This window comes from Budorcas taxicolor, chromosome 15, assembly GCF_023091745.1.
Source record: "Budorcas taxicolor isolate Tak-1 chromosome 15, Takin1.1, whole genome shotgun sequence".
NCBI classification, from domain to species: Eukaryota; Metazoa; Chordata; class Mammalia; order Artiodactyla; family Bovidae; genus Budorcas; species Budorcas taxicolor.
This window is the reverse complement of record NC_068924.1, coordinates 61,724,131-61,752,071: the sequence shown is the minus strand read 5'-3', so window position 1 is coordinate 61,752,071 and position 27,941 is coordinate 61,724,131. Positions and strand designations below refer to the sequence as shown.

The 27,941-nt window shown below is 41.2% G+C and overlaps 2 protein-coding genes across 4 annotated transcripts in view; both read right to left on the bottom strand.

Moving 5' to 3' along the window:
* The window catches only part of TCP11L1 (t-complex 11 like 1), a 32,935-nt gene extending 31,990 nt beyond the window's left edge, over window positions 1-945 (bottom strand). The window contains exon 1 of one of the 3 annotated variants that reach the window (XM_052652965.1): window positions 899-945. The gene's annotated coding sequence lies outside the window, so the exon portion shown is untranslated. Of the gene's footprint in view, window positions 1-196; window positions 264-477; window positions 535-898 lie in introns of those variants that run through there. The other 2 variants (XM_052652964.1, XM_052652966.1) reach the window with 2 other exon arrangements.
* A 3,654-nt stretch (window positions 946-4,599) lies between these two features.
* DEPDC7 (DEP domain containing 7) lies at window positions 4,600-27,414 on the bottom strand. The gene is made up of 10 exons (XM_052653259.1): window positions 27,342-27,414; window positions 26,523-26,585; window positions 12,344-12,734; window positions 10,299-10,426; window positions 9,302-9,491; window positions 6,455-6,666; window positions 5,563-5,705; window positions 5,259-5,384; window positions 5,082-5,160; window positions 4,600-4,793 (listed from the first exon to the last, which is right to left on the bottom strand). The coding sequence occupies exons 1-10, from the start codon at window positions 27,412-27,414 to the stop codon at window positions 4,600-4,602; spliced, it is 1,599 nt and encodes a 532-aa protein (XP_052509219.1).
* Between the last annotated feature and the right edge of the window lie 527 nt (window positions 27,415-27,941).

The following is a 27,941-nucleotide window of genomic DNA, read 5'->3' as shown; positions in this document are numbered from 1 at the left end:
CTTAATAAAAATTAAAAAAAAACTCTTCACCTATATTTTTAACTTCTTACAGGCCAGACCAACCACATTCCCCACATATGCTCCACACATATAAGTATATGCCCCGAACAGATATCCACTAAGTATTTATTGATAGCTGTGTCATCTATTTAAAGTCAGTTTATGCGGGAGGGCTGGGCGTTAGTCTCAGACATACCTGGGTTCCAATTCTGGCTCTTTACTAGCTGTGTTAACTTCCGTGTCCTCATCTGTAAAACGCAGCTACCTACCTCCTGGGTTTGGGGGAGGTGTCTGTGACAGGATGAGCATAACGACAGCTGGTGCACAACCGGCTTCCAAAAATGGTAACTATAATTACAGGGCTATATAGGATGCAGCGAGGAACCATTTAACTGCATGCAGTGTGCTCATTCATTCAACAATCCCCAACTCCTGCCATGCCTAAAAAGGGAACCGAGGGTAGGAGGATCCTCGCACTTGCCGTGAAGACTGTCTGAGCCTCACGCCGAGCCCAAGCTGCTCTCAAGAGTCTCTCCAGGAGAAAGGGTCTTTCAGCAACAGCAAGGAGCTCTGTCCAACGCCGGCGAGAAACCCTTTCCCCAGCCCTCGGCGTCACGCACGCCCAGCGTCCGGATTCCGTTGTAAACAACTGTTTGGGCCGGGGAGGGAGTGGCCGGGCCGGGAGCTGGCGAGGCGCGCCCGGAGGGTGGCCTCGAGGGGCGGGACAAAGGCCGCGCTAAGCCTCAACCTGCCCGCTGCGTCTGCCTCTTCCCCTCCTCCACTCGACATCACTGGGCCCCGATCGACGGAAAACGGCGAAGCAGCGCCTGCAATCTCGACCTCGTCCCTGGCGTGCGGACTCCGCAGGGCTGCCAACCCGCGCATCCGCTTCCCTCACCTGCTGCGGAGTGGGCGTCTTCCCTCCTGCCGCTCCGCCGGGGATCTGGCGGCGGCGGAGGCGGGGAGGATGCGCGGCGGGCAGGGCCGGTTCAGCCTCTGCCCCTCGGAGGCCGCATCCCTCGCTGCGCTGCGAGCGGTCCTCCCCGCCGGGCTCGGGTGGGTAGCGGCCAGCGCGGCGGCTCCTCAGTGTCGGGTAGCGGGAGGAAGCTCTCAGCCGGGAGGCGCCTGTCCCACGTAGGGCGTCGCCATGTTCCCTTACGGAAAGGCGGGAGGCGCGGCCGGGTGCCAGTTGCGCGGGCTCAGTGGGCTGTGACTCGGGGCCGGGAGGCCCCCGCCCCACGGAGGGCGGCGCCATATTTCTGTACGGAAAGACGGGCTGCGGGGGAGGCGGTGCGGAGGCAGTCGAGGAAAGCGAAAGGATTGGCTGTTTCGGCGCAAAGCCATCCCCGCCCTGGTTTTCAAATTTAAATATTACACCATGGTTTATAGCCACGTTATTTGTTCCCCTCCCCTCCTTTTTGGTTGTTAAAAAAAAAGTCATGCCCACCACCTGGATGGCCAAGTTTCATTTTAACGGCACAGATTCGATTTGGTTTGAGTCATCTCTTTTATCTAAGCGGCCGCTACACTTCGTCGACAGGAAGAGCTAGACCCTCGCCCTGAAAAGATGGAAGGAAAGGAGGCAGACTTCTCACGAGGGTTCAACTCTTTAGAGAGCTCAGAAACACAGCACTCAGCATTTTATGTGCCATCTGTATTCTAGAAAGGAAAAACCGTGTTAAGACAAGCTTGTTCTGAAGCCTCCTTCCCCTTTGTCCCAGGTACACGGGCCGTGGCTGTCGCAGCCCTGAACAGTTGCTGATCCAAGAAAACCATGCTTTTCTCAGCCTGTATAGTAAGACAGCAAAGTACACGAATAGAAATAGTTGTGGGGGGGTCTAATCTTCAAAAGTTCCGTAACTTTTATCTGTTCTTTTGTAAAATGCTTTAAGAATGAACATCAAACATGTGTGCCTTAAAATGAAGGTAACAATCAAGCCTCTTACCTGCAGCCTATAAACTTGTTAAATAACTAGAACAAAACAAGATGGAGTGGAATTAGGAGTTGCTTTCAAACGCCACTTCTAAATAGATCACACATGGGCAGTTATTCCTGAAGTATTGAAGACTGTGTGCAATAATTCAACACCCTTAAGCCAATCATTAACTAGCACATTAAAGTAAGAATTGTTCCTGAAACACACAGTTCTCAGAAAAGGATTCACTTTGAGGGGGAGGGGGATGCCATAAGATATTAACTGGAAGTAAGATTTAGGAAGAAAACATTCAGTTCTCACTTCAGAGTCTAGATGAATATACTTTTTGGTATTGTTCAGTTGCTAAGGTGACTCTTTATGACCCCTTGGACAGCAGCATGCCAGGCCTCTCTGTCCTCCACTATCTCCCAGAGTTTGCTCAATTCATGTCCATTAGTCGGTAATGCTATATAACCATCGCATCCTCTGCCACCCCTTCTCCTTTTGCCTTCAGTCTTTCCCAGCATCAGGGTCTTTTCCAATGAGTCAACTCTTCGCATCAGGTGGCCAAAGTATTGGAACTTCAGCATCAGTCCTTCCAATATACCATAGTCTCTAGATTAGCTGTTCCCTTCTCCAGGGGATCTTCCCAACCCAGGGATCAAACCCAGGTCCCCCACATTGCAGGCAGATTCTTTACCAGCTGAGCCACTAGGGAAGCCCTTTAGATCAGGGCTTACTGAGCTAGAGTGGAGGGGAAGCTCACAGTCACCTAGACGTCAGGTGTTTTAAGTGGGGATGGGCTCCCTAGAGAGCATCATGGATGCGTGAATAAGAGCAAGCAGCAAACAACTGACACTCCGGTGCTGCAACAAGGCTGTCCGAGGCATTCAGGGAGCACCAGACCTATCGTTTAAAACTCTTTGACAGTGCTTGCCATAAACATGACCAATTTTCTTAAAACTTTACGCTTATGACGTTTGAGGTAAACAGGTTTTACTAGATTGTCCATCAAATTAACATTGTATTAGAATGCTTCTTCTTCTAGGACCATGAATATAACTAGAAAGTTCTGTCTTCCCCTGAAGGAGAGGTATTAGTTTTGTTGCCAAATGATGTTTATTCCATTATGTGCAAAATAATGGTTGCAAATCAGGAAGTACACACACTGTTGCTCGGTCAACTATGGTCTCACCACACTTTAAGTAGCTTGTTTCTAAAAACTTCCTCACTTAAATCATGAACTGTCTTCTCTTTCACTTCACTGTAAAGAGCTGCCTTCCTTTCCTGCCTATGCAACAAAGCAAAATACACATCACAAAAAAACCCACCTGACATAATTATTCCTTACTTTATTAGAAGTATATGACGTACTATAGATCAGCCCTCAACTTTTTCCTTTTTAAAGACTAGCCAGTATAAGTTATATCTTTGAAAACAAAAGATTGACATGCTAGCCTATTGGTATATCATTTTAGTTTTCCTACCCCTTATTAAAAGTCTGAATTTGAAATCCAGTCTCATTTTAATCTTTTGGTTTTATTATTGTAAAAATGCATAATTTAAAATTGTATTATACAAGTATTATATTGCATGCCTATTTACCCAAGTATATTGTAACAGTGCAGTTGTTCCAAAACAACCATTAACTGAATAGAAAGTTGTTGAGACATTAGTTCTAATGACTAATTGACAAGGAATGAAGAACACAGAGGAACATGATAAAGGATAGTACAGGCTTGCAATCAGCTAAATCCAGATTGTGGGAAACTCAAGAACAGCCGACCAGGTTTACTGAACAACAGAGAGAAAAGAGGGAGGAGAGACAAAGAGAAAAACCTATAAAGATTTAAGAAGCACATTAACCAACTGCAATGTATGAACTCTGTTGGGATCCCTACTTAAATGTCACAGTCATTTGAGATCAGAAACTGTGAACACTGACTGCATTTTTGAAGATATTAAGGAATTGTGACTTTGTGTGTATGCATCATAATGATACTGGGGTTATGTTTTTAATGTCCTTATCTTTTAGTCATACATACTGAAATTTTATAGATGAAGTGATAGGATGTATGAAATTTGCTGAGGTGGGAGCCCAGAATAAACAAGACTGGCCATGAGTTGACAACTGTTGAAACTGGATGATGAATACATGAAGGGCTTCTTATTCTATTCTCCCCATATTTATGTATGTTTGCAATTATCCACAATAAGATAATAAGATATCCACAATAAGATGAAGTTGTCAAAAGCATTAAGACAGTTCAATTTCTGACTTGTCTACAGTTTATGGTAACTGACAAATTCATTTTAGCATAGCCTAAATTTCTATCTTGTATCTTCAAGAAATATACCTTTCAAGGTACAAACCACACTCCTATTAACTTGTAATTACAGACTTCCTTACTGTTTAATACTTTATTTTATAAACGCTGCAGTGTCCCATCATTTAAATTCCCAGGATGTTCTATAAAGTTCTATAAATCAACTCACCTAAGAGAGGTCAATATTTAACAGCAATACACCATCTAATACTCAGTTTCACAAAAGGTTATACAAAAAATGTTTTATTAAGTACAGTTTCATACTTAGAGGAACATCTAATATTACAATATGATTGAATCTTTAGGATACATAATTTATTCTTAAAATACACAAGTTATATACAGACACTGGACACTCAGTTCCCAAAATACTCAATAAAGACATCTGGGTGACACTTATAGAATTGACCTAATAATTTTTTCTTCTCTTTGGCAGAAAGTTTTGAATCCTCATCAATATTTTTTAGTAAATTCAATAGCTCATCCTTGGTTGTCTTCCTTGTATGGTCAGAATAATCACCTCGGTCAATTCTCTGGCAATAAATATATCCTTAAAGTTTAAAAGTAAAAAGTTCAGTTAATGGATCTAGTCCTCAGATTTAACAAGAAAAAAACCACTTATATATATATATATATTCCCCCTCCTCCCCGATTTTATAAAATGCATGTAAAGGTGCTAAGCACTGCCGACTTTCTAACCCTGTCAGGTTGCTTTTCTGACATAAAAAGGCTCTCTGCTAAGTCTGAATAGCTCTGAGAAGATGAGTTAGAGTCTAGCTGAAACTAAAATGCAACCACTTATCCTCGCAAGACATGGAAGGAGTATTTCTCAGATTACCTGTGTCTCTGTTTGGATCTCTTCCCTTCTGAATGTCCATGAGCTTAACACTGACAATTTTATGTAGAGTTCCAGGAATCTTAAAAAAAAAATGAAAAAAAAAAAGGCACATGGAACATTACGCATTTTAATTTAGTGATCTATTACATAAGTTCAATTTTACTTTCAGAGTTTTACCTTAAAAACATCTTTTTGATGATCCATTAAAAAGAGTACCAGAAGATCAGTTTTGCCTTTGGATAAACTTTTATTGTGAACAATAGCTTTTGAGAATATCCTTTTCACAACCATTCTGTTGTCACTCTGTAAAAGAACATATACCCAATAGAATTTATTTTTAAGAATAAATGTAATATAAAAAGCAATGTTAAGTATTAATAGCTACTATCCATTTCCACATACTTGATGCTGACAATGGAATAATATGTCCTGTAAGTATTGCAGACACTGAATACAATTAACATTCAGACAAAAGACTTACTTCTTGCTGTAATTTAAATTCAGAAGGATGTGCTGCAACAGCCATGAAATACAGCAGTCTTCTAAATTCTTCTCTATTTTGGGAATCCAAAAGCTTTAGAAAGAGCTGAGTAGCTTCTAATGCTATTTCAGTCTTCCCATTCACTTTTGTCAAAAGGAAAAAAATGCCTTAATTTTGACCAGACACAACTATATCAAAGGGAACAAAAGTCAAGCTAAAACTTAAGCTAATCAGTAAACTTATCCAAAATTATGTTCAACAGCAAAACAAAGAGACTAGGAATTAAAATGAATGGCCAATACCATCAAGAAAGCCCATACTCAAACTGGCAAGTCCTAAGTCCTTGTCATTCACAAATCTTAGGATGTTAAATCTAATGTGGCTTTGTAAATAAATTCTCAGCCCATGTTTTCCAATAATTCATGACATTTCAAGGGTACACTATGTATACAGTATTGATATAGCCAACTCTGAGAAAAACAGGATTCTTTGAAATCTGCAACTTGTTTTCAACAAACCACATGGAACAGTCTGCCTCACTGGTACAGGGACAAAGCAGAGTGTCTGCCATTGTGAAGAGGATAAATGGAGAGTGGTAACAGTGCTGGTAACACTTTCTGAAAAAGAGAACTGCTGCTCTATACTTATTAAGTTTCCAGTGAATGAGAGCAGCATTCACCTATAGCAACCGGAAGTCCCTGCATGACTTCAGAGCTCAGTAAAGCTGCTTTCCAAATGAACCCTGGAAGTTTTGGGAAAAACATACTTTCCATGGATTAGTCTAGATCCACTCCCAGCTTGAAGTAGTATCATTTTGGTTAATTTTGGGACAAGAAACTTTGTCCTGTTCCCTCCAAAGAGAAATTTTAGTATTCAGTAACATCTTACTTACCTAGGAGTTCTGCAATTCCATTATGAACATCAGATAAGTGATTTAACAGAGGCTCCCTACTACTGTAATATTTGCTAATGGCATCAAACAGAAGTTCTTTCACTAAGTCTATTCTATCTGGTTGCTCAGGAAAGTTTCTGCTTATGTCTACCACCATCTGGTCTGGAAGGTATTCCAAGCAGTCAATTGCTGAAGAGAGCCACTCATCTTCCCTATGAGAGAAAAGAATTATTTCAAAAAGGAAAGGATAACCAATAAACCCATACCTGATTTACCAGCTGTTTCAAGTTTCCTACTAAGATGAATCTCTATACACCTTTGCTGCTGCTTTTTGCTGTTTAGCCCCTAAGTCATGTTTGATTGTTTGTGACCCCATGGACTGTAGCCCGCCAGGGTTGCATGGGATTTTCCAGGCAAGAATACTGGAATGGGTTCCCACTTCCTGCTCCAGGGGATCTTCCTGACCTGGGGATCAAACCCATGTCTCCTGCTTGGCAGGCAGATTCTTTACCCCTGAGCCACCTGGGAAGACAAAGATATACATAATTCTTTTTAGCTTGTATAATGGATATGTATAATTCTATAGCTAGGTCATGTATCACAGATAAAAAGTTGATTTTAATATGCCTTCACTCTTTTTTAAAGCAAAAACAGAAGCTATCCACTATAATACAGGCCTGAAAAGGACATCAGAATTCAAATTCTACACCTTAAATTTACTATGAAGGTCCAGAAACTCTAAGTTACTAGCTCAGGGTCCCAGGCAGGACTAGATCCCAGATCTGATTCCTAAACCAGAATTTTTCTCATATAGTGTGGCTTACTTCAAAGCTCTGGGTATGATCTATCATCTCTGACTCTGGCTAGAAGAGAATAGAGGAAGACAAGTTAGGGTTTCAAAATAATTAAATATTAATTAGCCATTTCTAATAAAATCCCAGTTGGGTAACTTAAGAAAATTGCTACATTTTAAGAAATAGAATGACTAACTTTTAACATTCAATTTGTTAATACAGGCTTCAGCTGTACATGAACCAAGAACTTGTAGATATACAAGCTGGGTTTAGAAAAGGCAGAGGAACCAAAGATCAAATTGCCAACATTCAATGGATCCTGGAGAAAGCTAGGGAATTTCAGAAAAACATCTGCTTCATTGACTACGCTAAAACCTTTGACTGTGTGGATCACAACAAACTGTGGGAAATTCTTAAAGAGATGGGAGTACCAGACCACTTTACCTGTCTCCTAGGAAAACTGCATGTGCGTCAAGAAGCAACAGAACTGGACATGGAACAACTGACTAGTTCAAAATTGGGAAAGGAGTATGACAAGGCGGTGTATTGTTACCCTACTTATTTAACTTACATGCAGAGTATATCATGAAAAATGCTGGCTTAGATAAATCACAAACTGGAATCAAGACTGCTGGGAGAAATATCAGCAACCTCAGATAGGCAGATGCTAGCACTCTAATGGTAGAAAGGGAAGAGGAACTAAAGAGCCTCTTAATGAAGGTGAAAGAGGAGAGTGAAAAAGCTGGCTTGAAACCCAACGTTTAAAAAACTAAGATCATGGCATCCAGTCCCATCACTTTGTGGCAAAAATGGGGAAAAAATTGAAACAGATGACAGATTTTATTTTCTTGGGCTCCAAAATCACTGCAGACAGTGACTGTAGCCATGAAATTAAAAGACGCTTGCTTCTTGGAAGAAAAGCTATGACAATCTAGACAGTGTATTAAAAAGCAGAGACAGCACTTTGCCAATAAAAGGTCCATATAGTCAAAGCTACGGTTTTTCCAGTAGTCATGTATGGATGTGAGAACGCGACCATAAAGAAGGCTGAGCACCAAACTGATGCTTTTGAACTGTGGTGCTGGAGAAGACTCTTAAGAGTCCTTTGGACTGCAAGGAGAGCCAACCAGTCAATCCTAAAGGAGATCAACCCTGAATATTCACTGCAAGGACTGATGCTGAAGCTCCAATATTTTGGGCACCTGATGTGAAGAGCTGACTCACTGGAAAAGACCCTGAAGCTAGGAGAGATGGAAGGCAAAAGGAGAAGTGGGCAGCAGAGGATTCGATGGTTAGATAGCATCACCGACTCAATGGACATGAATCTGAGCGAACTCCAGGAGACAGTGAAGGACAGGGGAGCCTGGCATACTGCAGTCCACGGGGTTGCAAAGAGTCAGACACAACTTATCAACTGAACAACAACAAATAGTTAAAAAAAAAAATCATATCTTCCACTGCTGTGGACTCAGGACAACTAATTCTGCCACCACCCAGGTCAGGTCACCTCCTGTGGTCATCAGCTTCATCTTAAGATGTAGACAGATGATCTTTAAGGTCAATTTCTGATTCTGTACTTAAAATTTAAGGTAATTATAAAATACCTTCACCTACTAATTTAAATTGTATAAATGTAATTTAAATTCTTATGTTGGGATTATTTTTTTCACATAAGGTTTTAAGCTACCTTCTGACATGCAACTATATTAATAGTTCATTAGAATGTAGAACTGGTGAAGTACTAGAAATGTAAGGCCAGATAGCTCTGAGAGACTAGACAGATCTATATTTTAACAAAGAGGGTGGAGCATAATCATTTTCTTCACTTGATATGCACGCAAGATATATGTTGAAAAAAATGAATATGAAAAAAATGACATTTAAATCTCATCAATTTTGACCAAGGTAATTTTGTTCTTCATTTTTCCCAACAATGATAATATCAACTGACAAAGCATATCTGATTGTATGGACAGAAGAATTCAAAAGATTATCTTAAAACTAATTATCTTCCTACAAATACACTCAAATTTTTATAGGTATTTCCACATACTGAGAATCACTGTAAGCCTTGAGAATCCCTCGATCCAGATAGTTCCTGTTGTTGACCAAGTCAGGCTGCCTCTTAGGCTGAGTAACCTTAGGTATCACCTCTTGCCGTTTGAGGAGGGTGTCAAGGAGAGGAAGGTCTATAAGCTGGAGCAGTCGCACTATTGTTTCTTCTTGCCATACTTCATTAATAACTGCACAGGGAAAATGACAAGGGGAAAAGTTAACAATTAATAGTTACTAGGCTCACCGCAGTATCTGCCTAGGCAGGTCTAAGCTAATAAATTTGTGGAAAAAGAAAACAAAAGAGAAAGTCAGTTTTATGAAGCGGTTTCTTCTAACAAAGGAACAACAATTCCAGATTTGTTTTAAAAGTGTAGGAGAACAGACTTTGGACAACAGGAATTCTTTTCGTTCTTGTACTGTAAAAAGCAATATGGCTTGATAACAGACCAAGTCATATAACATGTTAATAAGGACCGAGGAAGAAAGAATGAGTCATTCAGTCTGAAAACTGGTCTGAAACTATTGGCTGCAGATTATTCCACTCAGGGTTTCCACAACTGGGATGGGGGAGGGAAGGTGGAAATCTCTCCTTAAAACCACATTCCACGGCCATAGACAAAGAAGAATATAAGAATCCTGTTAACGTTTTAATATGATTTTCCAATTTTTTACTGACTCTAATAAAACCTTAGGGAAAGCTAGAGCTGAAAGCATATTTTAAATAATTTTTTTTTAAAATCTGCATGCGAAACATTTCAGATTTGAACCTCTGCCAGCTGATAGGACAAAAGTCAGTGTTCAGAATTGCAACACTGATCTATTTGTTAAAGATAATAGACCTCTGTTAAAACTTAATATAAACAGCTTTAATACACAGTGTGCTCTTTCTTTGTGCTCTGAATATCTAAATTCTAATAAAGGGTAAGACTGAAAAAATTTAAATAACTTTATTTGAAGTCAGTCTTCTATTCCTTCCTGTATCATCTTTAGCTTACCTTGCGGAGACAAGGTTGCAGAGATATTTACACGAGGAGAGTCGGCAGGCTTTAAACTCAGGTTTTCCCACAGATCCTCTAAACTTGCGGATCTGATGTCAGAGGACTTAAATAATGCATCTGCATATCTAAAACAAATTTATTTCATAAATTTTTATTCATAAGGCTACAGAAATACTTTTGCATTTGAGAGCTAAGAGTTTCTAGACAGTTTATGTATTTCACAGCAAAAGCATAACAAATGCAAATTCTAAGAGCAGAATAAAATATAAGACATGCCACCTTCTTTTTCAAGCCTGAATATACACTAAATAAATTCTCCTTTGAGCACTTAAAGTGATTCAATGACTAAAATTGTGTCTCCAATTTTAAAACACAATCAGACATGGTCAAACTTAATTATGCTTATCATTTTTATTAGTGATCTCTATTTCCAGGGCATTCTCTGGTAGACAGTGGTCATCAAATATGGATCTACAATCCCCTATTCACAATTCTGAAACCCAAGAAGCTTTGAAAAATTCAAAGTTGTCTATTTAGAATTCATACAGTGACAAAACCTGTTCTGAGATTATCATAGCCTTTATATCTATCCCAGTTAATACTACTGTTTTCAATGCAGAAATATTAATGTGTTTGATTACCAGATGCTGTCCCAGATCCCTCTAGGAGTGTTATCTGCATGCATGCTCAGCTGTGTCTGAGCGACCCCATGGACTGTAGTCTGCCAGGTTTTTCTGTCTAAGGAATTCTCCAGGCAAGAATACTGTAGTGGGTTGCCACTTCCTACTCCAGGGGATCTTCCTGACCCAGATATCAAACCCATGTCTCCTGTGTCTAGGAGTATTATCTAGTAAATGATATATGTATATTATTAGCTTTCTAAAATCTCCAAAGTTCCAAATTTCGATAAGCATCTGTTCCAAAGGTTTCAGATAAAGCACAGGGATCTCCGTTTGGAAAGTACTGACCATGCCCTACCTGTCCTACTTCCTTCGTATACAGAGAAGTAAGTTTTATCATGTTTTACATATAGAATTAAAAAACATTTCAAAGTCAATACACTATACGTCTGACTTTGGGTCAGATCTGAACTTTAAGAGCTTCAATTACACGGTCACCTCCTCACCATTTAGCTGAGGGGAATAAAAGGGAAAAGTTTTATTTCATGACAAATAACTACGTTAACTGCACTTATGACCTATATCCATCTCAGTCACTGGGTTCTACAATTCTGTCTCCCTTTAAATGGTTCCTCCTTCCCCACCACTGCTGCCTACTTCCTCCTCATCTGTAGCTCACAGTATTGCAACAGATTCCTACCTAGCTCTCCCCATGAGGCTGTCTATATAGCTGCCAGGATGACCTTTCTGAAGGTCAATCTCATCATAATTTGAATCTTTCTATGGCCTCCCTGACATCTGTGTGATCACATGCAAACTCCCTAACATGTCCTATGAAATTTTCTGCATTCTGGTTCCTTTCATATTTCACATCTGCTATTTTCTGGATTCTACTGACAACCCACCTGTTTGTCTTCACCTCTCCTGTTCTCATACCACTTTGCATATAAACTCTCTAATATTCTTTATACTATGATTGTAACTTGAAGCAGGAAAATAAAAATTTGTTGATGACTTCTGCTAACCCATGGACTGCAGCCTATCAGGCTCTTCAGTTCATGGAATTTTCCAGGCAAGAGTACTGGAGTGGGTTGCCATTTCCTTCTCCATGGGATCTTCCCAACCCAGGGATCGAACCCAGGTCTCCCACATTGCAGGCAGACACTTTACCATCTGAGCCACCAGGGAAGTCAATAAGAATTCTAGGAGATATCAAATAAAAGGTCACTCTACTTTATCAAATTTACCCACAGACCCAGATTTTAGCCTAACTTATTATTTCAAAAGTAAAAGATAGTCAGCATCTCACTAAAAGGTAGACAAAATCCTGTAAACATCCCCTCTGCCAATATCCCGAGACTGACTGTGCTAACAAGGTGCCTCTTCCTGCCAATATTAAATGAAAATCTAACATATACTCACCTGGAAGGTGAACACAGTTTGTTTTCTTTCCCTAATTGACTGTCTTGGTTAGGTGTCGTTGTGAATCTATAAAGGCTGCAACTACTATCTTCAAATGTGGGTTTTTTGTCTTTTCCGAAGACTTTGGTTGGAACTGCTTCAAATACTTTGTAGTCCATAAGTGCTTGACAAACTCTTACCACTTTGGCCCGAGGAATATCTACATCACCAAAATATTTATTCTGCATTAGATGAGAAAAAATGACATCCACAGCTTCTGAACCAACAAAGCAGTCATTGTGTCTTTTTAAATGATGCCTTCGTTTTTTCACCTCCACCTGTGTTTGAAGAGTGTTTATAATGCTGCTCCAAACATATGTGGCTCCAAATGGCTTCTGGGCTACACTGAAACCTGAAATGGGAAAAATCACAGACTCACCTCACTCATTTGTAATAAGGTCTAAGCAAGCCTTAAGTAAAAAGTAGCAATCTCCAAAGCTATTAATAAGGAACAATTATGAGGGCAGCTTGTTATTGAAATATGAAATTATTAGTAGCAATTAATTAAAAAGTTAGTGCCTACTATACGCTAAACACTGTTCTATGTGTTAGCATACAAGAATGGGCAAAATAAAGTCCCTGTTCTTAAGGACTTAAACACACTTTGTGAGAAGATACAGACAACATGTGTATGTAAGATCAGTGCCAAGAAGGTAAGTAAAGCCAGGTAAGAGAGAGAATGCTATTTTAGATGGGAGGTCAGGAAAGACCTCTCTGACAAGGTGATCCCTTAGCAGAAGCCTGAGTAAAATCAGGGGGCAAGCTGTGTAGTTATCTGAGGGGAAAGCCAAGAAAACTGAAAGAGCAAAGGCCCTGAGGAGGAGGGAGGTGCTCTGCTATGAGAACAGGAGAGAGGCCACCACAACCTACTCAGGTGACCAAGGAAAAAAACAACAGAAGTGAGATCAGAGAAAACGGGAGTGAGCGGTGCAGATCAAATAGGACCTTGCAGCAGTTATCAATTAAGGAACTCTATTAAATGCCTTATATAAATGATCTAATCTTAGAAACTCTATGAAGCAGACATCATCATATTTGTGAAATGGAAAACAGATGTACAGAGGTTAGGTATAACTTCTGAACATTATATTGTAATGGTGGTGCTGGGATTTGGTTCACGGTCTATATGATTTCAAGGCATTTATTAGTTAGATAGCTGGACAGACAGACGTATAGTTATACATTCACACATAATGCTTGTTGGAATAAACCAATTTTTAAAAGCTTCTTATTATGCATGCTCATGAATTAAGTGCTTTGTAAACTAACAGTTTGGTTCCTGCTCAACAGGAGCTTAGATAGGAGAAGCACAGAAATAAAGTTAGGTTTTAGCCAAACAGAAAAGGAAGAAAACATGCTTTCAAAGGTTTATATTTTTCCTCACTTTAATAAATTGATATTTGACATAGCTACGAAGAAGAAAAGGAGAAATAATGGGAAAAAAATGGACCTTAAGTTTTAGCAAGCTAACGGAATTAAAACTAGCTAATCATCAGCTTGCTGGCTAGCTGGCTTGCTCTTTCTTTTTATGGAAACACAGTATACCTTTTTATGTGTTATCTGAATGACCCTCTGAATATTCAGTGTTCTGGTTTTTAAGCCTTCATTTTTGTTAAGTATACAACCTCCTTTATTTTCAAGATATTTTGGCAAAGAAATTGAAACTGATTACTTCCCTTGCATGAGCAGGCTAAGCCACTTCAGTCATGTCTGACTCTTTGCAACGCCATGGACCATAGCCCACCAGGCTCTCTGTCCATGGGATTCTTCAGACAAGAACACTGGAGTAGGCTGCCATGCCCTCCTCTCCAAGGAATCCTCCCAACCCAGGGATCAAACTCAGGTCTCCCGCATTACAGGTAGACTCTTAACCATCTGAGCTACCAGGGAAGACTTATTTCCCTTCAGTTCAGTTCAGTTCAGTCGCTCAGTCATGTCTGACTCTTTGCGACCTCATGAATCACAGCACGCCAGGCCTCCCTGTCCATCACCAACTCCCGGAGTTCACTCAGACTCACGTCCATCGAGTCAGTGATGCCATCCAGCCACCTCATCTTCTGTCGCCCCCTTCTCTTCCTGCCCCCAATCCCTCCCAGCATCAGAGTCTTTTCCAATGAGTCAACTCTTCGCATGAGGTGGCCAAAGTACTGGAGTTTCAGCTTTAGCATCATTCCTTCCAAAGAAATCCCAGGGCTGATCTCCTCCAGAATGGATTGGCTGGATCTCCTTGCAGTCCAAGGGACTCTCAAGAGTCTTCTCCAACACCACAGTTCAAAAGCATCAGTTCTTCGGCGCTCAGCCTTCTTCACAGTCCAACTCTCACATCCATACATGACCACTGGAAAAACCATAGCCTTGACTAGATGGACCTTAGTCGGCAAAGTAATGTCTCTGCTTTTGAATATGCTATCTAGGTTGGTCATAACTTTTCTTCCAAGGAGTAAGCGTCTTTTAATTTCATGGCTGCAGTCACCATCTGCAGTGATTTTGTTGAAAGTAGTCTAAAATAGAAAAACAATATGCAACAGTACAACAGTCAGGAATAAGGGGAGTTATAATTAAAGAAACTCCTACTTGAAACAATCTTCCTTCCTTTTTTAGACAGAATGTGTAAGATGAAAGCAAAGATAAGTTTCTGAGGCATATTAAAACTCCACCTGGGAATTCCCTTGGCAGTCGAGGGTTTAGGACTCCACGCTTCCACTGTAGGCGGGCGGGTTTCGACCCTGACTGGGGAACTAAAATCCCATAAACTTTGTGGCATGGCTGGGGAAAAAACCTCAACTCAGTGCACAAGTCATAAATTTTAAGTGGGTCATTTGAAATTCATCTTTTGTGTTGAAATAAATATAGGGACTGCAGTGAACCATAGTGTATTCACTTATAGTATAATTTTGTATCTACCATAAAAATATAGCCTTGACGCACTCCTTTTCCCATTTTTACCAGTCTGTTGTTCCATGTCCAGTTCTAACTCTTGCTTCCTGACCTGCATACAGGTTTCTCAAGAGGCAGGTCAGGTGGTCTGGTATTCCCATCTCTTTCAGAATTTTCCACAGTTTATTGTGATCCACACAGTCAAAGGCTTTGGCATAGTTAATACAGAAGATAGATGTTTTTCTGGAACTCTCTTGCTTTTTGGATGATCCAACGGATGTTAGCAATTTGATCTCTGGTTCCTCTGCCTTTTCTAAAACCAGCTTGAACATCTGAAAGTTCACGGTTCACATATTGCTGAAGCCTGGCTTGGAGAAGTTTGAGCATTACTTTACTAGCATGTGAGATCAGTGCAATTGTGCGGTAGTTTGAGCATTCTTTGGCATTGCCTTTCTTTGGGATTGGAATGAAAACTGACCTTTTCCAGTCCTGTGGCCACTGATGAGGTTTCCAAATTTGCTGGCATATTGAGTGCAGCACTTTCACAACATTATCTTTCGGGATTTGAAATAGCTCAACTGGAATTCCATCACCTCCACTACCTTTGTTTGTAGTGATGCTTTCTAAGTCCCACTTGACTTCACATTCCAGGATGTCTGGCTCTAGGTGAGTGATCACACCATTATGATTATCTTGGTCGTGAAGATCTTTTTTGTACAGTTCTTCTGTGTATTCTTGCCACCTCTTCTTAATATCTTCTGCTTCTGTTAGGTCCAGACCATTTCTGTCCTATATCGAGCCCATCTTTGCATGAAATGTTCCCTTGGTATCTCTAATTTTCTTGAAGAGATCTTTAGTCTTTCCCATTCTATTGTTTTCCTCTATTTCTTTGCATTGATCGCTGAGGAAGGCTTTCTTATCTCTCCTTGCTATTCTTTGGAACTCTGAATCCAAATGGCTATATCTTTCCTTTTCTCCTTTGCTTTTTGCTTCTCTTCTTTTCACAGCTATTTGTAAGGCCTCCTCAAGACAGCCATTTTGCTTTTCTGCATTTCTTTTTCTTGGGGATGGGCTTGCTTCCTGTCTCCTGTACAATGTCATGAATCTCCATCCATAGTTCATCAAGCACTCTATCAGCTCTAGTCCCTTAAATCTATTTCTCACTTCCACTGTATAATCATAAGGGATCTGATTTAGGTCATACCTGAATGGTCTAGTGGTTTTCCCTACTTTCCTCAATTTAAGTCTGAATTTGGCAATAAGGAAGGAGTTCATGATCTGAGCCACAGTCAGCTCCTGGTCTTGTTTTTGCTGACTGTATAGAGTTTCTCCATCTTTGGCTGCAAAGAATATAATCAATCTGATTTTGGTGTTGACCATCTGGTGATGTCCATGTGTAGAGCCTTCTCTTGTGTTGTTGGAAGAGGGTGTTTGCTATGACCAGTGCGTTCTCTTGGCAAAACTCTATTAGCTTTTGCCCTGCTTCATTCTGTACTCCAACAGTCAAAGCTGCCTATTACTTCAGGTGTTTCTTGAATTCCTACTTTTTCATTCCAGTCCCCTATAATGAAAAGGACATCTTTTTGGGGTGTTAGTTCTAGAAGGTCTTGTAGGTCTTCATAGAACTGTTCAACTTCAGCTTCTTCAGGATTACTGGTCGGGGCACAGACTTGGATTACCATTAATATTGAATGCTTTACCTTGGAAACGAACAGAGATCATTCTGTTGTTTTTGAGATTGCATCCAAGTACTGCATTTCGGACTCTTGTTGACTAGGATGTCTACTCCATTTCTTCTAAGGGATTCTTGCCCACAGTAGTAGATATAATTGTCATCTGAGTTAAATTCACCTCTTCCAGTCCATTTTAGTTCGCTGATTCCTAGAATGTCGACATTCACTCTTGCCATCTCCTGTTTGACCACTTCCAATTTGCTTGATTCATGGATCTAACATTCCAGGTTCCTATGCAATATTGCTCTTCACAGCATCAGACTTTGCTTCCATCACCAGTCACATCCACAACTGGGTGCTGTTCTTGCTTTGGCTCCGTCTCTTCATTCTTTCTGGAGTTATTTCTCCACTGATTTCCAGTAGCATATTGGGCACCTACTGACCTGGGGAGTTCATCTTTCAGTGTTCTATCTCTTTGTGTTTTCATACTGTTCATGTTTCATACTGTTTCATCAAAGAGCCTCTTGATGAAAGTGAAAGAGGAGAGTGAAAAAGTTGGCTTAAAGCTCAACATTCAGAAAACAAAAATCATGGCATCTGGTCCCATTACTTCATGGCAAACAGATGGGGAAACAGTGGAAACAGTGGCAGATTTTATTTTGGGGGCCTCCAAAATCACTGAAGATGGTGACTGCAGCCATGAATTTAAAAGACGCTTACTCCTTGGAAGTTATGACCAACGTAGACAGCATATTAAAAATCAGAGATGTTACTTTGCCAACAAAGGTCCATCCAAGTCAAGGCTACGGTTTTTCCAGTAGTCATGTATGGATATGAGAGTTGGACTATAAAGAAAGTTGAGCGCTGAAGGACTGATGCTTTCGAACTGTAGTGTTGGAGAAAACTCTTGAGAGTCCCTTGGACTGCAAGGAGATCCAACCCGTCTATCCTAAAGGAGATCAGTCCTGAATATTCATTGGAAGGACTGATGTTGAAGCTGAAACTCCAATACTTTGGCCACCTGATGCGAAGAGCTGACTCATTTGAAAAGACCCTGAGGCTGGGAAAGATTGAAGGAGGGAGAAGAAGGGGACGACAGAGGATGAGATGGCTGGATGGCATCACTGACTCGATGGACGTGAGTCTGAGTGAACTCTGGGAGTTGGTGATGGACAGGGAGGCCTGGCGTGCTTCAGTACATGAGGCTGCAAAGGGTCAGACACGACTGAGTGACCTGACTGACTAACCATAAAAATTACTGAGAGACACACAGAAACACAAAAAACCTTATTATTTGTTTGTATTATTTCCAATACCAAAAATAGATGGGTGATTTTACTATGGGCTTCCCCCTGGTGGCTCAGCTGGTAAAGAATCTGCCCGCAAAGTGGGATTCCCTGGTTCGATCCCTGGGTTGGGAAGATCCCCTGGAAAGGGAAAGACTACCCACTCCAGTATCCTGGCCTGAAGAATTCCATGGACTATACAGTCCATGAGGTTGCAAAGAGTCAGACACAACCGAGCACCTTTCACTTTTTCACTTTCAATTTCACTGTCTACCCATTATTATGATGTTAGTTTAAAATTATCAGCAAGATTGTTTTTAATTATCCAGGTATTTTAAAATTCCAGATACTTCATAATGCATTACTAAACAAAGAAGGAATTGATGGCAATTTCCCAAATATGTGAGTAGTTTTAAGAGTTGAATTAGGGAGATTTGACTAGATAAATCAAGTTAAAACTACATTTACTACTGGTAGTGCAGTTAGTTGGGATTCCCAGGTGGTGCTAGTGAAGAACCCGCCTGCCAATGTAGGAGATATGAGATGTGAGTTCAATCCCTGGGTGGGGAAGAGCCCCTGGAGGAAAGCATGGCAAACCACTCCAGCATTCTTGCTTAGAGAATCCCCCATGGACAGAGGAGCTTGACAGGCTACAGCCCACAGGGCTGCAAAGAGTTGGAGATGACTGAAGGGACTTAACATGCACGCATGCACCACAGTTAGTATCTATTGAGTAGAGCCAGAATCACACAATGGATGGAATCTCAAAATACGTCCTGGTCATTTCCCTGGTATCCAGAACTAGGAGTGGCTGTACTGTTTTCAGTCACTATGACTACATAAAAGGAGGATTATCACTTAATATTCTTAACTTCCCTGGTGGCTCTGAGGGCAAAGTGTCTGCCTACAATGCGGGAGACCTGGATTCAATCCCTGGGTTGGGAAGATCTCCTGGAGAAGGAAATGGCAACCCACTCCAGTATTCTTGCCTGGAAAATCCCAAGGACAGAGGAGCTTGGAAGGCTACAGTCCATGGGGTCACAAAGAGTCAGACACAACTGAGCAACTTCACTTTCACTTTTTCACTAATTCTTAACTTCCTAATAGACCAGAGACTATAGCTGAGATTTAAATGAACTTAAAATATTTGCTCATTAGTCTTTTTTCAAATCTTCATTATATTAACACTAGCTAACATCTGAATGCAGAGTTCCAAAGAATAGCAAGAAGAGGTAAGAAAGCCTTCCTCAGTGATCAGTGCAAATAGAGGAAAACAATAGAATGGGAAAGACTAGAGATCTATTCAAGAAAATTAGAGATACCAAGGGAACATTTCATGCAAAGATGGGCTCGATGTAGGACAGAAATGGTATGGACCTAACAGAAGCAGAAGATATTAAGAAGAGGTGGCAAGAATACACAGAAGAACTGTACAAAAAAGATCTTCACGACCAAGATAATCACGATGGTGTGATCACTCACCTAGAGCCAGACATCCTGCAATGTGAAGTCAAGTGGGCCTTAGAAAGCATCACTACAAACAAAGGTAGTGGAGGTGATGGAATTCCAGTTGAGCTATTTCAAATCCCGAAAGATAATGTTGTGAAAGTGCTGCACTCAATATGCCAGCAAATTTGGAAACCTCATCAGTGGCCACAGGACTGGAAAAGGTCAGTTTTCATTCCAATCCCAAAGAAAGGCAATGCCAAAGAATGCTCAAACTACCGCACAATTGCACTCATCTCACACGCTAGCAAAGTAATGCTCAAAATTCTCCAAGCCAGGCTTCAGCAATATGTGAACCGTGAACTTTCAGATGTTCAAGCTGGTTTTAGAAAAGGCAGAGGAACCAGAGATCAAATCGCCAACATGCGCTGGATCATCGAAAAAGCAAGAGAGTTCCAGAAAAACATCTACTTCTGCTTTATTGACTATGCCAAAGCCTTTGACTGTGTGGATCACAATAAACTGTGGAAAATTCTGAAAGAGATGGGAATACCAGACCACCTGACCTGCCTCTTGAGAAATCTGTATGCAGGTCAGGAAGCAACAGTTAGAACTAGATATGGAACAACAGACTGGTTCCAAATAGGAAGAGGAGTACGTCAAGGCTGTATATTGTCACCCTGCTTATTTAACTTCTATGCAGAGTACATCATGAGAAACGCTGGGCTGGAAGAAGCACAAGCTGGAATCAAGATTGCCAGGAGAAATGTCAATCACCTCAGATATGCAGATGACATCACCCTTATGGCAGAAAATAAAGAGGAACTAAAAAGCCTCTTGATGAAAGTGAAAGAGGAGAGTGAAAAAGTTGGCTTAAAGCTCAACATTCAGAAAATGAAGATCACGGCATTTGGTCCCATCATTTCATGGCAAATAGATGGGGAAACAGTGGAAACCGTGTCAGACTTTATTTTTGGGGGCTCCAAAATCACTGCAGACGGTGACTGTAGCCATGAAATTAAAAGATGTTTACTCCTTGGAAGGAAGGTTATGACCAACCTAGATAGTATATTGAAAAGCAGAGACATTACTTTGCCAACAAAGGTCCGTCTAATCAAGGCCATGGTTTTTCCAGTGGTCATGTATGGATGTGAAAGTTGGACTGTGAAGAAAGCTGAGTGCCGAAGAATTGATGCTTTTGAAAACTGTGGTGTTGGAGAAGACTCTTGAGAGTCCCTTGGACTGCAAGGAGATCCAACCAATCCATTCTGAAGATCAGTCCTGGGTGTTCATTGGAAGGACTGATGCTGAAGCTGAAACTCCAATACTTTGGCCACTTCATGCAAAGAGTTGACTCATTGGAAAACACCCTGATTCTGGGAGGGATTGGGGGCAGGAGGAGAAGGGGACGACAGAGGATGAGATGGCTGGATGGCATCACCGACTCGATGGACATGAGTTTGGGTAAACTCCGGGAGTTGGTGATGGACACGGAGCCCTGGCGTGCTGATTCATGGGGTCGCAAAGAGTTGGACACAACTGAGTGACTGAACTGAACTGAACATTTGAGGACTTACAATATAACAAGCTCTGCCTTCTCTCATTTAATCCTAATAAATTTCTCTGAAATAGTTATTAATAATCCTATTTTTAAGAAATTGAGACAGTGAATTAAACTTATCTTCAGTTTTAAGCTACTAAATATATATTAGCATTTCCTAATATGTAAATATAAATATATTAAAAGTAAGTCACCAGATAGTTTTAGCATTAACCTTTCACTGAAGACTTGGATTATCTGAAAAGTTTTAAGTGAGCCTATGAGATGAAATAAACAAAAAACATCTTTAAGATTTGTAAATCCTTATCCAAGCTATTTAGAAACACTTAGTAGTCATTAATCCTAAAATAAAGATAGATATCATAAATTCTATGATATACTATCCACAGTACACAGGAAAGGAAAATAAGCAAGGTTTAAACTTGCAGAGCTCAGACTGCCTATTAAATACCAACAAAACAGACTTCTGGGCTAGTAATAATATTAAAGATGAAACATATATAACAACAGTTGAGCTATAAGGAAGCATACAAATCCTAAGGTATAAAGCTGACTCACTTATTAATTTGAGATCAATAAAACAACTGATGGGGGTGAGAGCCTCAGTGGCGTGAAAATAGCTAATCTTCACAGGGGAAACAGGATATACAGAATATATTTCCCCATATTAACTTGCTGTTTAAATATGGGAAATCAGGAAGTCTTGCAGGCTGGATAACGTAATATAAAAGATTAAAGAACAGGTTAGAGCAGGGTAGTAGGCACCTGTGAGCCTTACAATGTTTCCAGAGTCCTCCAGGCATAATACAATTCAACCCTTTCAGGTCCTTTCTGTTCTCACTGACCATTAATTTGCAACCATTGCATCCTGGGATATTTCCCCTCAAGCATCACCACCCACAGACCCAAACTAGCTCATGCTCATACAGATACTTTAAAACATAATATACCCTGGACTTGACAAGTAAATGTGCCAAAACCCACACTAGGATAACCTGTTTTTTTAATGCTGACTTCACCAGTTGAACACAAATCCCCCACATACTGGTTTGAAACTTCGTATTTATCATCATCTAAGAGCTGAAATGAACATTGGGATCACTGACCATGGCCCAGTAAGATGAATTACTGAGACTTCTAAGCAGGACTCAAGAGACCAGAAGTATAAAATGAATGCTTTATGTAAGTCTAGCAATCAGAATTTAAGTTTCAGCTTATCCTTAAACTTCACTTGCATATGAACTGGACACTTTTTAAAAATTCACCACTATCTACAATGATGCTTCTTTGTTTACTATTTGGTTAAGCATGTTGTAAAGACATCGTAACCTAATGATCAAAGTCTATAGTGACCAGCTGCAACAACTCTGAGTAACAGAGGTAACTTTTATAATGTGGTTCCTTCATGTACTGATACAAGAGTTAAACACTACGCTTATGGTAGGTTTCAAGTCTAAACTGATTTATAGGATTTTAGAGACTAAAACAGATCACTCTCCATTTAGATATGGACACTTAACATCAAACAAAATATAAGAAGCGAAGCACAGGAACAAATTTGACCTGTCAGATAAAAAGCTTTGAGAAGCTATCAAGAGGCTCTGAAATTGTTTGAAACTAGGTCTAGAACATACTACACATGCTCGTGAGCACTACATAAGTCTAGGCTAGTTAACATTCAGTTTTCAAGCAGGTTCATCGTTATCTGCTTGAAAACAAGAGCTATTTTTCAAAGGCAAAGACAAATCCTTTTCATGTATTTGAAATCTACCCAAAAAAGTTTACCAACCACAAAAAGTTACACTTCTAATACTGAATTGATATGTATTTGTAATACCACTAATAATCATCTTTACTTTTAAAAAATGCATGCTAAATAATCAAATTATAGTAATAATTCCCTAAAAATCAAGTTATAAGGCAGACAAGTCAAGAAATTACATTTACTCATATGTCACAAGCAGGTAATGAGTCTGAGCCATGATCTATGCAGTCAGTTTTAACTACGGCCCTGCTGTGAGAACCAATATAAGGGTGAAAACAATTCTATAATCATTTCAAATAGATTAATAGATCTCCTTAGAAGATCAACAGACATTATAAAACTGGATCCCAATACTGGATCCCAATGTAAGGTAAATATACACACAATGTTACTAAAACATGTTACTTCAAAATTAGTATGTAACAATTTTATTTTCATTTTTGAGCATTAAACTGCCCTCTCTCCCCCAACACACACACACAAGAATTCAGACAGCTTATGTTCGGCATAGTTTGCACAAAACTTACAGTGAGCTAAGGCCTTGTTGTTGTTTAGTCACCCAGTCATGTCCAACTCTTTTGAGACCCTGTCCTCTGTCCATTGGATTTCTCAGGCAGGAATACTGGAGTGGGTTGCCATCTCCTTCTCCAGGGAATCTTCCTGACCCAGGGATGGAACCCACATCTCCTGAGCCACTAGGGAAATCCATTCCTTTCAAATTTCCTTATATTTTACAAAGATTCAAATTATTCAATACTTGTTAGTTGCAGATTATTGCCAACTATTAAAATATTTTAAAGAAGGGTTAACACAGTGGTTCCTAGTGGGTGATTTTATCCCCTGTCCCAGACATTTGTCAATGTCTGGAGCCATTTTTGGCTGCTATATGCCAAGGAGGGGGAGGTGCTACTGATGTTTAGTGGGTAGAGGGGCCAGGGACACTGCTTAACATCACAGTGACAGGCCAGCCTCCACAACAACAAAGAAAATGTCAATAACACTGAAGCTCAGAAACCCTCGGTTAAGTGAATACTGTTTAGACATGAAAAGTTGCATTAATGCAGCAGGCCTAATGCTGGGTTCTGTGAATAGAGAAAGACAACAGCTTGGGTTTTAGAGACCCAGAGAACTGGGTTCTATTCTTGGCTCCATCAATACTAATAATGCAATCGTGGGCAAGCTGCCTAACTTTTCTGGTGCAAAACATAGCTAATTCTACTTCTCTCAGTTATTGTGAGGGTCATCTGAGACCCTCACATGTCAAGTGGCTAGCACATATCCAGCAATCAACAGATGTATAGAAATGAAACAGGAAACTCTATCTAGAAAAGCCAAAGGAGACGTGGATTCACAGTAATGTATAATAACATCCTGGATGGGACCCTGGAACGGAAAAAGGATATTCAGCAAAAACTAAGAAAAGCTGAGTAAAAGTATGGATATCAATACCAGTCCACTAACTGTGACAAATGTACTATACTAATAAAAGAGCATGTTAACAGTCAGTGTGCTCGCGCTCAGTCCCACTCTCTGCGACCCCATGGACTGTATAGCCCATCAGGCTCCTCTGTCCATGGGATTCTCCAGGCAAGAATACCTGGAGTAGGTTGCCATTTCCTCCTCCAGGTGATCATCCTGACCCAGGGGCTGAACTTTCATCTTCCTGTATTGGCAGGCAGATTCTTTACAACTGCGCTAACAGGGAAGCCCTAATGTAAGATGCCAATAATAAGGGAATCTGAGTGAAGGATATATGGGAACTCTATGCACCAACTTGATGACTTTCTGTAAATCTAGATCTATTCTAAAAATTCATAAATTTATTTAAAAAGTGAAAAAAAAAAAGGAGGGTCTCTTTCTTCCTCTTCCTTTCTCTGAACTAAGGGGAAACAGTCCCCACCTTCATTTACCCTTTACCCATTCCTACCACCTGGGTGATGATGTCAAGCTCTGAACAGCAGTCAATCAAAGATCACTAGCAGATGAGAAGACAAATGTGACTCATACCAGAAGATTTAACTCACCAGAAGATAAGTATATAAAATCTGAAATCACTTCAGATTGGGAGAATTGTATTTAAGAATTACTTTTTTTCAAAACAGCTTTTAAAACATTACTCACAGAATTAAGACAAAGGAAAAGAACTACACTTATTGGACATTAACCAAAATCTCATGAAAATAGATAAATGTAGAGAGCTGGGCTTTGGGTGTTAAATTAGGCAGCTGCGACTGAGCGGGGGAAACTTCCTATACACCAATATCAACACTGCAACACTTTTTACTGTATATTGGTTTTGGTTAGCCCAAAGTTTGTCTTCCTCTTACACAGCATTAGGGATGTCACACTGAAGACTGACACTGCCTCTGAAAAGAAGGCTGCAGGTAAACTACGTAAAATAAAGAACAATTTAAAAATATGTTTAGAAAATTAGCAATGAAAGTAGGCACTGGCCCTTGCTTTAATTCATACAGATTAATGAGACAGCATATGGGAAGTACTCGAGCTCCCTGGAAAAGTGATATCAGGTGAATTCAAAGAATTAGGTTACAGTTAGAAAGGGATAACAGGATAACATACCCCTTTTTTGCTCATCTATATTAAAAGACAAATATCTTCAAAGGACTTACTAAAAGTTAGCATACAGACTTTATTTCCTCTACATAAATCAGGTCCCTGGTTGTTATAGCCCCTCTAAACTATGGAAGAATTATTAATAAGTAGAGAAACAGATACAAAGCTGCTTGCCAGAGCACACAGAAAGAGAATGGCAAGGAACCAAGAACCAGAGGCTCCCGTTACCGTGCTCACGAGGACTGTGACAAGGCTACTAAAGAGTGGAAGGGGGATTAGCATTGGATAACAGGTAGGGTTCCAACTCCAGCAAGCAAAACACATGAGAAAAGGCAGTGGGCCCTTCTCGGCCCACTGCACCTGGTGTGCAGAAGACAGTGGTTCTTTCCTTGGGTTCAAATTCGATAACCAACATTTCAACTCTTTCCTCTGAGAGTCATCTATTTAATTTTGAATACATATTCTCTTATCGTAAGAACCTGTTCACTAATGACCAAAGCTCAGAATTGGTATTTCAGCTGTTAGAGAAGACAAGGCTTTTAATCATGTAAGATTTGGGAATTTCACTCAGAAAGTAAGCCTAAAGATTTCTCAAGACTGTTTCCAATATTGCTGACGTTATACTCCTAAACGATGAAGTAGTCCCCTTCTCTTCACACTGTAAACACTGGAGAAATTCTGAATGTACCCATCAGATGCTCATTTGAATCCTTTCAATTGGAGAGTAAGATCGATATTCAGACAGTTCTTAGGAAAGTACAAATGAGAAGTGGTTGTCCATCACAATTTATCATTAGCATTTTGAAAATTAAAAGGAGCATTTCTAATTGTAAGTAAAACACAAAAGCGGGGCCACTGACATGCACCCAGTTTTACCCACGTCGATCCACTGACCACTGTCACCTTGAGGGAGGACTCACAAGTTCAAATGAAAGGCTTTAACAATAAGGGAACTTACGCTTATCCTCTAAGCATCCCACATAGTAGCTACAGAGAGGGGCGGGGGCGGAGTGTAACATTTCTAAAAGGAAAACAAGAAAGCCAAGTGTTATCTGGACTCCTTAACTGTATCTACTGAGACGTAGGGTATGCTAGAATCGGAATTTTAACATATCAGCAAGTTTAACTTATCATCCCATTCCGTTCAATTGTTTGGACATTTAAACAAGATGTAGCATACTAACATCCTAAGTAACCTGCCCTCTAAGACATGATTAAACTGGCAAAAATCACTGTCTCCCCTAATCTCAAGCAACCACTGAAAATCAAAAACTTCTGTTCATTTTAATACTGCTTATCCGGAAAGCGTAACTAATAAATGCCTTTTATGCCAAGTTCCTGCCGGTAGAAGTTGAACTTCTATTAACAGAAACTTCTCAGCCCTCCTAGGAAGAGTCTGGGGAACAAAGCGGGCAAGAGAGGCATTCGGCCGCTGGCCACACCGTGGAGCCACGGTGTGTGGCTCAGACAGTCACCAGTAACGATGTGGAGTCTACTGAGAATGCCCGGCAGGCAGCTGGCGCACAGACTCGCGCGCGGCGAAGTTCAAGTCTGGAGAACTTAGGAGAAAGCTGGCTGCGAGGACAGCAGGCTCCAGCGCGGCAGCCCACCCGCGGCGGCGCGGGTCCAAGGAGCCACAGCAGTGCGGGGGCTCGCGGAGGCCGCTGCAGACCTGGCGGTAACCCGGTGGGGTCGCCGTCCGGGCGAGAACCGCAACCTGCGTCCCCTACCCGCCCCAAGGCCCCCACCGTTTCCGGACCGGGTCCTCGGCTCCTACCGGGAGGCCTCTGCGCCGGACTCTGGAAAGCCGACAGGTTCAGCGCCGCCGCCTTCTCCCGCACCGTCGCCATGGCCGCAGCCACCGGGACACGACCGCCTCAGACGACCGCACCGCGAAGTGGGCGCTTGCCTTGGAGCAGCCTATTAACTGGCCCGGGGTTGGGCGGGGCTCCCGCCAGGCCCCGCCCCCGCCGCGCTCCGCTCCCCGCCGGTCACGTGCCGGCCGCGGCCCAAGGTAACCTGCGGCCCCGCGAGCCCGGGAAAGGTGGAGCCCCGCCCCCGCCCCCGCCCTGGACGTAGCCAGGTCAGAAGCGTTTTGGCGTGCTGAGCCCTGCGAGTCCGCGCCGGCCCCATGCAACCAGCATCCCGCCGCCGTCTGCACAGCCCACGCGCAGGCAGGCGTACGCGCCCAGGCTCAAGCCCGCTTCGGTGAAAGGCGCATCCACCGTGGATTAGCTCTGTTGCTTAACTGCCTTGGGCTTCAGTGCCCTCACCTGTGACTCGGGGACAATGTCCGTACCCGCTTCACGGAATATTTTTATGAAGAATACACGAACTAATTCATGTATTTTAGTTGCTGGGTCTGGAACATAAGTGC